Consider the following 13,458-nt stretch of genomic DNA (forward strand, 5'->3'; position numbering starts at 1 on the left):
GTGGGTCAGCCTGGCCTGGGCGGGGGGCGGCCGGCGAGGGCGCACCGGGGCCCCTCAGCGCGGGGCCGGTCCTTCACATGCCGTGGGGTGTATTCCCACAGAGCATACCTTCGTTATGATTGTTATTTTATTATTATGTCGGAGCCCTCTGTCAAATACCGAAATGCCTGTAGGGGTTAGGCTTGGAGGAATTTTTAATTTAGTTTGGGTTTTTTGTGGTTTGTCCCTTGGAATTGCAGGAAGAGGTTGTGAATTGAAAAAAAAAAAAAGAAAAGAATAAAACCATGTGGTTGTGGATGGTTGTGGTTGTGGGTTGTCAGCAGGGTTTGTTATTACCATGGCATTTACCGAAACTTTCCAAAACGTGAGTGACGACGTTCTTGTGTCCACTGTAAGGGTAGTTTGTTAATTGGTATAGAATAGCAGTTATTTTTTTACTTCAAGTGGTTGCTTTGACCAAGAAAGATAAAAAGAAACAAAACTTTGGAGTATTTACCTTATGCACAATGTAACTTGAAGTTATGTGGTATCTTGTACTGTTACTGCTTGAATAAATACAAATATTCAATATAGTTTTCTGTTGTGCTTTGTATTTTGGGCTCATTTAAGTGAGTAGTGGTTGTTTCAAGTCAGTGTGTTTTCTAAAATGTGCATTACAGAGATTGTTTTGTGTTAAAATTGCTAGGGAGCATCATTGTGAGGTCTTCATTAAACAAAATTAATTTTCTTACATGTTAGCATCTGATGCCTACACAAGGTGAGGTGTCAGAGGAGAGATGGAGATGCTGAGCAAAAATTTAGGAGCGCCTTACTCTACATCCTTTTTTCATTGTACATCCTCTGTGAGAACAACCTGAGCAATGACAATATTATTTTTGAAATAATTCTGTGCAAAAGGATTAACTGTTCTCATGGAGTAAACTTGTGATGGAATAGTTACTAAGTGGGATATGTTGCACATGTTGCATGTAACACACCAAAAACGTGGCCAAGAACGAAGCAAATGAGACATCTAATGTTGTTAGAAGCTAATTTAGCTGGTTGCATAACTCTGCAAAAACTAGCTAGACAAGTTGTAGGTGTAAATATTTTCAGGTGCTTTTAATGTCCACTGGAGGGGACGGGATTTTTTTTTTTTAAGATACTTTTCATTATGTAAAATTAATGTAAAGTGGTTTTTAGAAATGATGCTGGGTTTGTTGGAGTGGGAACCCATGTGCGTTGACTTGTGCCCTGATGTAGGTACAAAAGTGGCATCAGTGATGCGCAACAGACCAGAATTTTTAACAAGTCTTTAATTCTAATAGCAAGGGTGTCTGCTTTTGAAGTATCCTTGATTGCCACGAGTTTTCTTTGATAGCAAAGTCCATGCAAGTGTCCAGTACAAGGGTAGGCAAGAGGTCTTTGGGTGACCATGTATGTGTTACGGTTTAGTTGTTTCAGTTTGCCAGGAACTGCAGCATCATGTGCAACCCTCTGCTTGTAGAGTAGTCGTGTTTTGGGATGTGAGGGTGGCAGCCTGGCAGTGTCCTGTTCTGCTTCCAGCTGTGTGAGTTGAAACTCCTGATTATGTTCCCATTTGATGCGGCGTCCAATGGGTGGTTTGTTAAGAACTTGGCAAAGCTGCTTTTTTTCTAGTACATTACAGCTCTCTCTGATTATTTCTCTGAGCCCCTCTTTATGGTAAGAAGGAAACACATCTTCTCGACCCTCCCTTTTTTTGGCATCCTTTGGAAAGCAATAAACAGCTACTATGCAATTTCCTGTTAATCAAAATACAAAGACTGAAAAAGAAGCTGCAGTAAACACCCACATAACATATATTGAGGTTTGTGATTCATTTCACTTATAAGGATGACATTTTGTGCTCTGTAACAGAGGGAAGTCATATAAGACTGGGGAGGATCATTTGAAGTACTTAAATAGGTAGTTTCTTCCTTGGTTCTTGATGTATTGTGTGAGGTATTGCTGTTAAAAGGATTTTTTCCTGTATCCTTTCTCTCTCTCCCCAGAGCATTTTGCTGGTGATTTTTGCAAAGAGCAGGTTTTGCTCAGTGTCCAGGGTCAGACAGCATTTTCAGTCCTGGGCTGTGGGGGGTGAAGGAGGTCGTACTGGTCCTGTGTAGCTGGCTGGAAATCTTGGATGTATTCCCAAATTGGTTCTTTATTGCTACTTCTGATGGATCTTAGATTATAACTACATCTCTCAATAGATTGCATCAAGTAATAGCAAATGCTGCAAACTAAGATTAGATATTGGGAAGTTCTTTACTAAAGGGTTGGTGAGGCCCTGGCACAAGTTGCCCATAGAGGTTGTGGCCACGCCATCTCTGCAAGTGTTCAAGGCCGGTTTAGATGGGGCTTGAAGCAGCCTGGTGACCCTGCCATGGCAGGGGGTGGGACAAGATTGTTTTCAAGAACCCTCCAACTTAAACCATTCTGTGATTCTGTGAAACTTACCTTTTAAAAATTGTCCATATTTCTGTCTCAGCTAAAGATATTCTTTTTTGTGTTAAAATCACCATGTTCTGGCCTTGCTTGTGAACCACTTCTGTGTCACTCCTGCCAGGCTGGACAAACGCTGCACAGCTATGGAGAATGAACCCAACACAACAACATGTTCTGCGTCCACAACGACCATCACCACCACCTCCACTTCCCGCACGCCACTGCCGCAGATCTCCGTCTACAGCGGCTCTGACAGACATGCTGTCCAGGTACTGGGCTCTGGGGGCTTCATCCCTGTCCTGTACAGAGCTCTAAACACAGGCATTGTGCAGTACTTTACACAGGATTAACTTTTCAGTCTTTATTGCTCTTGTCTTTCTCAATAGCTGGCTTGCTGGTTTTCAGGAGATGTTTACTGGAGGGTCTCACACCACTTAAGGATAGTTCAGGGTAGGCCTGTCTCCCAAATAAGGGAGGGGGAGATGATAGGATAGAAAGTTTGGTTTGTTCACCATTTGCTAAGGGTGCAGATTATTAACATAAACCTTTGCAAAATAAAGCTATTTGTTTGACCAAGGTTGACTAGAGGGATCCAAGGTATTTGTGTGGGTGTAAGTGCTGCTTGGGATCCAGCCCCTTCTTGCTGTTCTTGAAATTTGGTCTCCTTGAACTCTGTGCAGTCCATTCTGTTGTGTTTGATAGTTGAGTTTCTCACACTACTCTGATCTCTCAAAAAGCAGAACATGATGTAGGATTTGTTGACAAGCAGCTGAGAGGCTGGGATGATGTGTTGGGGATGACGCTGTATTGTCAGGCTGTCCTTGAGAAGGTGAATATATTGATGTTGACAATACTCTGTGACTTGGTCAAGAACAGTGAGGGAGCAAGTTCAGTATTACATAATTGGTGTAAAAAAATTTATTTGGTTTCATTTCCTTGTAAGGGTAAACTTGAACATCATGTTGGCATGGTGTGTGCTTTGTAATTGTAATTAATTACCTACTGATTCATCACAGGTTATTCAGCAGGCCTTGCATCGTCCTCCTAGCTCAGCTGCTCAGTACCTCCAGCAGATGTATGCAGCCCAACAGCAGCATCTAATGCTGCAGACTGCTGCTCTGCAGCAGCAGCACTTAAGCAGTACCCAATTTCAGAGTCTGGCAACTGTTCCACAGGTGAGAGTGAAGATGGCTGAAAAAGAATCATGTATTATCTAGAGCAGGGCTACAGTCACTGTCACACGTAATAACAGCTTAAGTGCCTGAGCTTAATGCCTCATGATAATTTACTGTTATATTTTAATGATGTTGTTACTTTAAATTGTATCATCCTCCAAACTGTTTGGAGGATTTTATCCAGTGGTATAGATGCTCCAGTAGGCAACCATTCCATGCTTTATTGCATACATTATAATGCATCATGTAAATCATCAAGCAGTAATAAAATAAATATTAAAAATAGACTTCTTCAATCTTCAGCCCATGATTTTCTCTAAAAGTTGGTGGGGGAAGCAATGAATGGCATTGTATCTTAGTGAAATAAAAAATAATGAACATCTGGCATCTTAGTGTGTTTTGCCTCGCATCTGGCTGCATTATAAGTAATGGCAAAATTAAATTTTAACCCGGAGTGTGAAAATGTAGGAGGTAAATGACATTTCATATCTGAAACATCACTTTTAACATCAGTGATCACTGGAGGAGATCTATTTTGAATTAAAGCAGTGGCAAGATTTCCTTTGACCTCAGTTGGCCTTGGGTTGAGAATATGATCTTGCAGAGAGAGATGGTTGTTAATTATTTTACACAGGGAAATGCTACGTGGAGTTAATACCTCAGGGATATGGCTGTTTGGTGTCAGAACTAGACTGACTCATTTTTGCTCCTGCCTTTTCTTCTATATCTTTTTCATTAGATTGTGGTAATATGTTGATTTGTCTTTTCTTGTTGTGATGGATTTCTATATGGATATACAGTTACTGAGACAGAGCAAAGAAAATCAGGCTGGGAAAGGCTGAGAAGTTTTGGTTCTGTTCATACAGAAACCTAAATTACTGTCCCTGTTATTCACCTGAAGAATAGCATCCTGTGATAGACATTAGATATGCATACCTAAGTTACCATTCCAGAATATGAGGCTGTTCTTTACAGCATTTATAAAGTTTGTTTTATTTTTATAAGATTCTAGTCACAATAAAATTATGACGTGAGTTTTAATAATGATGTTTTTTTATATCACGTTTTAAGTTTTGAGCACCATAGGTAGTGAGGTGATCACTCAGCTCCATCATTAGCAGCTTGGCAGACTTTACATCTGATCATTTTTCTTCAAGTCTTGATCTGGAAGAATTATGTGCCTGAAATTTGGTAGGACTTCAAGGAATTTAGCACCTTGCAGGTAGCACTCCATAGTGCAGAGTGCACTTTGCTGAAAACTATTTCCACTGAGTAAAGCATCTTACTGTTAACTCAGAGAAGGATAGAGAGGGCTGTTTCTGATGATTTATGGAATAAAATGAACATCACTTAAGCACTTTCTGATTTCACTATTTGACACATATTCTTGCTATTTAGGCAAGCCTGTCAGGTGGGAGGCAATGTACTTCCCCCACTGGGAGTGTCACTCAGCAGTCAAGCATGTCGCAGACCTCGGTACGTAACTGCACCAAGCCCTTCCTCCATTCCCAACCCCGCCTGGTTGTTATATGGCTACAGGGAAAACCAGAAAATATTAATAGTATTTTAGTTTATATTGTTAAAATTAATACTACAGACACAGTGAACAGAAGTATGATGACTGTAGTAAGTGCTGGGTGCTGTATGTGATTGTTGGTGGCCAGTGTTGGCTTCCCCAGTCCCAGACCCCTCTTGGTGCTCTGAGGAGCAGCTGCTCACTCCACAAGTACCTGTGGCTGTTCAAACTCCTGCAGAAATCACTTCCTGAGCTCTCATCTCTTACATGACTTCTTACTGGATTTTCTACATTAGTTTCTTTATTCAACGCACTACTGTAGGTGAAAATCCTAACTGTATCAGGGATTAAATAGCACTAAATCTAAAGAATCCAAGTTAATGCTCACATATATTTATGAAACTGAATATAGCATTCATTCTTTTATTGATTAGCATCTTTTATCATTCATCTTTTTTGCAGTTTCGTTTCCCATATTCTAGGCATGTGCTCAGGTTTCAGTTGTGAGTGGCTCTGTGTTCAATTCATGCTGTATTTCTTTAAGTGCCATTGTCAGACATGCACAATCTCTTCTGTACAGTTTTACAGTTTTCTGAAGTAGGATTTGTCAGTCCTACAGACATCCTGCTTATTAATCACACCCTCAAGCTCTTCATGATTCCAGTACATAGCTTCAATGATTTAACTGTGTATTTTTTTAAGCTCTCATAGCTTGGCTTGGCTTACAGTTGTTAGAAGTAAAACCATTTATTCATTAAATTTCAGAGGGAAAGTCTATTAAGATGTCTGATGTTAAACTAACAAAATAATTGGGCTGGGGTTTTTCAAGGAAATCTTTTAAGTAAGTGATGAAAAAGAGCTGGGCACTTAACTCTGTTAGACTGGTTAGAAAAAAAAAAGAAAAAGCAAAGACACAACAGCTTATTCTTTTAAGAAGATGCTAAAGAGTGCTTCTTGAGGAGCATTTAATAAGAAATTGGAGAAGGTTTTAGTCTTCAGTCATTTTCAGTGTGATGTGAAATGAGGATTGAAAGTCTGTAAGTGGTGGCACAAAGAAGTGTCCCAATCAGATTGCTTAATAGTAGATACCAGTACAGGTAGTTAATATAAATATTTAAAGATCTGAAATATTAAAGTTCAGGTGTTCTTCTTAAAATATTGAAATCTCATTCTACATATTCAATTAATGTGTATTTCTATGAGACATATTTTTCAGACTTCATATCATTGTTTATACTTGGAACTGCTTATTGTACTTACTGCAAAGTGGTTGCTTGCAGTTTAAAAATAAAAACATACAATCTTGCCAGAATCCAATGATGTGTGATGATTGGCTCAATGTATTTTTGATATCTTCACAGTTCAGAGATTCTAACTGCCCCTGCCATTTTTGTCAAGGGCTTTCTGGCTTTAGACTCTAGGGTGATGGAATTTCCATGACAGAAGCAATATTTTTGTTTCCTTAGATTAACCTCTCCACCTCTCCTACACCTGCACAGATAATAAGCCGTTCTCAGACCTCCAACACCACCAGCAGCAGCATCACCCAACAGACGATGTTGCTGGGCAGCACCTCTCCCACCCTGAGTGCAAGCCAGGCTCAAATGTATCTACGAGCTCAGATGGTAAGTTTTGATTACAATCCTTGAAAAGTTTGGCTTTGGCCTGTCCCTATTTGGAAGATCTAAGCTCTCTTTCTTAAATATAGTAGATATTGGGCTGCTCTTTTGTCTTTTTTTTTTTTTTTTCACTAATTTGTATTATTGAAGGGAAAGTCCTCTTAAATGCTTGTATGAATGTTCATAGGTGTGTTTATTTATCTCAAAGATTTTTCTCAATATGCTGAACAAATATATTGTTATATTTTGTTTGCATTATTCTCTTTTATTTTCTTTGTTTCAATTTGCTATTATTTTCTTCATTTACTAAAGTTATGATGAATAGTTCTTTGAATAAATTTATCTAAAAGTAGAAAAGTAAATCTTAGAAGCTGTACATCAGTATGTGTAAGTTATGTATCTCTTTAAGACACTGCATTTGTTTTCGCAGATTGTAAAAATTTCAGTCTGTTGGCATGTATTTTTTTCTTGCTTAACAGCTTATTTTTACTCCTGCGACAACTGTGGCTGCTGTCCAGTCTGACATTCCTGTTGTCTCCTCATCGTCCTCATCTTCCTGTCAGTCTGCAGCTACTCAGGTGGGCTTGTGTACACTTATTAAAGGTCTGCCCTGTCAAGTGGGACAAAACTGAAGAGTAAGGAAATGTTGTGCTTCAGTTTTTCTTGCTTTACTTTCATCCCAGACCAGAGAGCAGATGAGCTGCTGGGTTGGCTCTGCCGAACTCCAGTTGCGTCACCTTGCCTGTGAAGGTGTGCTGAAGGATTTGTCCTCACTGGGGCAGGATGGCAGTAAATGCCTCCTGCATGCCAGTGAGGAAGCAAGCACTGGTGACTTGCGTTTGTATGTGTCCTGTGGTGACACACAGAGCAGTGGGAAGTGGAATGTAAACTGGCTGCTCATTTTACAGGGATTGAGGGATTATGTAATCAAAATAGGGAATGGTGATAATAATTAGTTCTCTTTTTCATGTAAAAGATGATGTAAATTAGTGCTACAAGGGTAGGCATTATCCTTGAAATTTTAGCGCAGCACGTAGGATTGGAGATCTGGGATCATTATGTACAGAATCTGGGTGTGGTATAACAGACTTCAGTGAAAATGATCCCTGACTGATTTACATTTCAGAAAGCAAACCTTTTGTTTCATATGACATTGGAGGTGTCATGATGAGAAGGGAGGTTAATATTGGTTAATTTGGAGATTAATATAGAAACAGAGGTCTCAGTTTTTAGCACACAGATAGCAGAGAGGAGAGTGGTCCCACTGACCACCTAAGGCTCTGGTTTATGTTGGTGTCTGGAAGCTCACTCACAGACCAGTGCACATCCACAGTGTCTGTAAAAATAAATTTGCCATTGCTTAAGATGCCTTGTGTCACTTACTTTGAAGGCACAATGAAAGAGAAAAATGAAAGGTTTAATTCAAATTAATTAATAATCTCCATTTCTTTTAAAAATCTAATAAGGGAAAAAAGATTTCTGTATTTATCATTGAAGTAATAAAGATCCCTATCCTTCTCTAAATTTTATGGCTTTAAAGATACTTTGATATGCAGATTTTTAGCTTCTTGTGATCACACGGGATGAGAAGCATTACAAAATGTAATTTTTTTTGCTGTTTTTGCCTGATATTTATCAGCTATTTATAGAGTTTGGATCTTTTCATGTATTCCCAGGTTCAGAACTTGACGTTGCGCAGTCAGAAGCTGGGTGTGTTGTCAAGTTCACAGAATGGCCCACCAAAGAGCAGCAGTCAAACTCAGTCCCTGTGCCCCAGTAAAGCTGTCAGCAGCTCCAAGGGCAGCCAGCCAGATCCCTCAGAAAGCAATAGGAAAGGCGAGAGCCCCGCTCCGGAGTGTCGGAGCACGCCGGTCACACGGACATCCAGCATACACCACTTAATTACACCAGGTGGGATGAATGTGGAGCTGTAGGAAACTAATTTGTATATCACAGTTCTGTCAGTTCAGTGCTCCCTGACCATGTTATTATAGATATTCCGCATAAACAGAGTTCAAATTTTATTAGTAAATTCACTTATTTATTGGTATTGGATGTTGCACAGGATTTTGATTAAGCAGAGGCAGGAATGTTCTTAAATCACAATACAAGCACAATATAACAACTGCAATACCCTATTGAGTCACAGCACAAACATGATTCTCATTCCTGGTCTCTGTATGTTCATTGCCAGGACATGCCATCCCATCTCTGGGCAGCAAAATGTAGGCTGAAATCACCTCAAGCCTCTTGCTCCCATCTAAATCCATTTTATTGGTGTTTTTTTTTTTTTTTCTGTGTTGCCTGTGTCATGAGAATGTTTTTTTATCAAGTACTTTTATAAACCCATAGGTAACAATGCTCAGAATTTTAGTATTTTGTATTGAGGTAAATCAAAATAACCTGCACTTAGTTAGAGAACCACTTACACTGCATGTAGCATATTTGCATCTTACCTTTCTTATTTTGAAAAAGTGATGGTAGTCTAGACAATTGGTCTGAATTCTGTGAAATATAGCTTGGCTTAATGACAACTTTTAGAGAAAGAGTGGGACTTAGAGGCAGACATTCTGGAGGTGTTGAACCCTAATGCTCTCAGAACTCATGCTGGTAAGAAAAAAAAACCATCTTTGGTAGCAGAACAAATTAAAAAACCTACATATATGAGTTCTCAAGTGGACAAGACAAAGCAAGAAGAGGTTTGTGTGTGGAGGAAAATATGTGTGTGTACTGTAAGAAATGACTGGTGAGTCACTGGTTCACTGAAAAGGTGATGTGATTTCTCTGGAAGCTGCACTGCTTTTAGGTTTGTGCCTCTCAGTTGCTGTGTTCAGACAAATGCTTTCAACGGTTTAAATTTATACTAAACTCTTGGAATTTTATTTAGTCTCTTAACAAAGTGTTATCTAAAATTTAGCTTAACACATATCAGCAAATCCTGTTGTGCTTATAATTTCTGTTCCAATCTGTTTGAAAGCAAAGGTTAAATCCATTTAAAGTTGTGTGAAATTCTTAAACAGGGATGGATCAGCAATAATCTTAGACCTAGCGTCAAAAAGATAAGTTTAGATACTTCTTTATAGAAAGTACATATATGTAAAATGCTTGGCCATATTAATTTATTCATTCCTGCATTTTGCTTTGCAAAATGGTATACACCCCTTATAAATTGTTCTTGTGTTCTGTGTGCTGTCAAAGAAGATATTTTTAAACAAATACTGGAAGATTTAAAAAAATTGTGCTGATCTTTAAAGTGAGAATTTTTGAGATATTTTATAATATTTTCAGAACTTGAAGAAATAAATGCTAATTGTCACTTTTTTCCCCTTCTCTCACAGCTTCATATTCTCCATTGCAACCTCATTCTCTAGTAAAACATCAGCAGATCCCACTTCATTCGCCATCTCCAAAGATTTCCCATCATCAGCTGATCCTGCAGCAGCAACAGCAAGTCCAGCCGATTGCACTCCAAACTCCTCCGGGCCAGGAACCGCCTCCATCCCAGCACTGTCTGCCCCTCCCCAGCCATGCGCTGCCTCCGGCTCCCAGCAGCGTCCAGTCCCACTGCTCCCCTATCCACATCCATCCTCCGCCTCTCGCGCTCTCTCCTACCCCATCCCAGTCAGCTCAGCAGTCAGTGGTGGTGTCCCCTCCGCCGTCCCACTCCCCGAGTCAGTCACCCACCATAATTATTCACCCTCAAGCCCTTATCCAGTCCCAGGCCAGCTCCCTGGTGCCGGCGGCTCTGCAGCCCGAGTCGGCCGCTCCCCAGGCGGCTGCTGCCAACCCCGTGCGGCCATCGCAGCCTCTCAGCCTCCCGCCGCACCTGCCGCTCCCGCCCTCGTCCGCCGTGCACATCGGGGCCGTGGAGCCGCCCAGCTTGGTTTCCCCGGGCCAGCAGCTCGTGTCCTCCACGCCACACCAGCAGTATCCAGCCCTGCAATCTGCTCCCATCCCTCTGGCAGCTCCGCCTCAACTCTCTGCCTCCTCAACCCAGATTCAACCGCTGCCCCTGCAGTCTGTGCAGTCTTTACAAGTCCAGCCTGAAATTCTGTCCCAGGGCCAGGTTTTGGTTCAAAACGCTTTGGTTTCTGAGGAAGAACTTCCTGCTGCAGAGGCTTTGGTCCAGCTGCCATTTCAAACTCTTCCTCCGCCACAGACCGTCGCAGTAAACCTGCAGGTGCAGCCGTCAGTTCCGATTGAAACTCCAGTGGTGAGTGGTAACATTGCATCCTTTATTCTTTCTTTGGGTTACTCCAGAGCTGTAAGTCTGGCCCGTTGACTTCAAAGGGACCTAGGTGCTAGACAGAGGATAAGAAACCTACTGATTACAGAACTGAGTTTTAAGAAAACAATAGACTTTTTTGGTTTGGGGTTTTGTTGGCTTTTATTAATGTATCATCAGTCAAAAATATCAACCAGGAAGTGTGAAAGTGTCAATTTGAGATCTAAAATCTTGTTTCATAATGAAATTACAATGTATTTGAAGTCTAAAAAAGTAAGTAATATACAACAATGCTTATATAAAGGCTTTTGGTAAATGTGACATGTAAACTTTTACCTCAGTACAAATAGATTTTGATAAGGAGAACAATCTATACTAGTTGGAAGGCACATATCAAGTTATTAAAATGATAGGTTTCTGGATAATTACTTTTGTACTAACGTTAAAAATATCCTCTTCATAAAAGAATAGGGGAATTTTGATGCTGTTTTGGCAATTCCTGTCACCTCCATTTAATTTGGTTCAGTGTTTGTTACAAAGTTATCTGCACTTTGTAATTGAAGGTTTTCAATCACTAGATTAAAATCATGTACAGGAAAAGAGATGATATGCAAATAAGGCTGACATTTAAGATGGCATTGCTGGGCTTTAGTGGTAAGATGCTCATGAGATTAAGTTGAGCAAAAGAATCAGCAGCTCTTGTAGGCTTTTTTGAGACTTTCAACATGTTAAGGAAGGGGTATGCTGTTCATTTTTAATTTATTTAAAGAGGGTAATAATCTCAATTTTGCTATTTCATGGAGAAATTGGGCAAAAGAGCAGGAGCCAGGTTTGCTTTTGACTGGGTGGTGTTTTACATTTTAATCTGCTAAACTGACTGTCAGGAATTTATGTAAATTTATTTCAATACTTTTGAGGGAAAGACATTAAAACCTCTTATAACCACTAAAGTTTGATAGTCTTGGTGTGAAATACTTCTGAAATATTCAGCTTGATTACACTGCTGTATAAGATAGAACAATTTGTAGACTTGTCATTAAACTTGAATTTTGCAGATGTATTTAAATAACATCAACTGTATGTGTAAATAACAGTAAACTATACACATAAGAATACACATATTGAAAAAGTCAAGTTCTCTGCTCTGGAGAACTGTGTTTCCTTATGTATTGCTGTTTGTAACAAAATAATTTTGCTCTCATAGATATTGTGGTAGCCCCAAAGTTCATTGTTTGGTATGCATTTTGGAACCAGTATTTTATTAAAATATTAACATATTTGAACTGGTAATTTATTTTTAAAACTGTATTTATGCAACTCTTTTAAGGTGTTAAGATAGAATGGAAATCTCTCTAAAGCAATAGTTTGTTGGATGCAGATTTACCAAGTGGAGAATGTGTGTGAAGAGGAGATGCCTGAGGACTCAGATTGTGTCCACATGGCAAGAACACCGACACCACCCACCTTGTCCCCACCAGCCATAACCTTGGGCAACGGAGATGCTCTTAATTCAGAAGATCCTTTGTCAGGTGAGGACAAATGACAAATTAATGTAGCTTTTGGTGTTGTGATTTGTGTAAGTTTCTAATGGCCAACTATGTTTGTAGCTAGCAGGTACTGAGTAAAGGAAAATGTTTGTATGAGGAGGGTGTGTTTGTGGAATAGTCTATTGAGATAAACCATCTTGTTTTAAAAGTGAAATCTTTAAAGCCTAGGGAAGAGCCTGTGTTAGGGGTTGATGGCTGCAGAGATGGGTCTTGGGGATTTATCATCTCTTACTTGCAAATTCTGAGCCAGTGGTTGAACATAAGTGATAAAATACAACATGTTTTGTTATTTTTTGCAGAACATGGGGGACTGCCTTCAGTGACATCATCAGTCAGTGCCTCAGTAATTAAATCTCCATCTGATCCTTCCCATGCCTCTATTCCACCACCACCTCTTTTGCTTCCAGCAGCAACGACAAGGAGCAACAGCACATCCATGCCCAATAGCATCCCCAGCCTAGAAAATAAACCTCCACAAGCTATTGTTAAACCCCAGATCCTGACCCACGTCATCGAAGGCTTTGTGATTCAGGAGGGGTTGGAGCCATTCCCTGTAAGTCTAAAAGTTGCTAGGAATATTTTACTACTTACCTTTGAAATTAACTCTTTATAAGAATGATTTTATTTGTGGGTTGTAGATGTTTAGATCTTGAATTATGTTTCATATGTTGCTTTTGGTGTTTTCTGCACTGATTGGTGACTTTAGTAAGCTATATCTGGAGATAACTATAGAGAGTGGGTTTAGGCTATCATTTGAAATAACTTTTTTACATTTGTCTGCCTCCTAGATCCCTCAATTTAAGTGACACCTTAATTTAAACCTTAGAGCTGAGTCTGTGTTAAAATTCTAAAATGTTACAATTTGTTGTTTCAAGCACTGGCAGGCTCTTAACTCAGCTAGGTGTAATTAGTGCTGTGTCTGGTAAGA

General features: G+C 39.8%; 1 protein-coding gene across 9 annotated transcripts in view; it reads left to right on the forward strand.

The window, feature by feature from the left end:
• Positions 1-13,458, forward strand: part of PHC3 (polyhomeotic homolog 3) — a 28,963-nt gene that overhangs the window by 270 nt on the left and 15,235 nt on the right. For 4 of the 9 annotated variants that reach the window (XR_004498631.1, XR_004498632.1, XR_001523347.3 and 1 more), the window contains exons 2-10: positions 2,570-2,717; positions 3,465-3,623; positions 5,022-5,099; positions 6,606-6,764; positions 7,238-7,336; positions 8,435-8,669; positions 10,097-10,971; positions 12,362-12,512; positions 12,830-13,083. Coding sequence is in view for 6 of the 9 variants with exons in the window: in XM_015637978.3 (XP_015493464.1) it covers positions 2,592-2,717; positions 3,465-3,623; positions 5,022-5,099; positions 6,606-6,764; positions 7,238-7,336; positions 8,435-8,669; positions 10,097-10,971; positions 12,362-12,512; positions 12,830-13,083 (2,136 nt within the window). In the remaining 3 variants the exon portion in view is untranslated. The remainder of the gene's footprint in view (positions 1-2,569; positions 2,718-3,464; positions 3,624-5,021; positions 5,100-6,605; positions 6,765-7,237; positions 7,337-8,434; positions 8,670-10,096; positions 10,972-12,361; positions 12,513-12,829; positions 13,084-13,458) is intronic. The other 5 variants (XM_015637979.3, XM_015637980.3, XM_015637981.3 and 2 more) reach the window with 5 other exon arrangements.

This window comes from Parus major, chromosome 9 (genome assembly GCF_001522545.3).
Source record: "Parus major isolate Abel chromosome 9, Parus_major1.1, whole genome shotgun sequence".
In the NCBI taxonomy this organism is placed as follows: Eukaryota; Metazoa; Chordata; class Aves; order Passeriformes; family Paridae; genus Parus; species Parus major.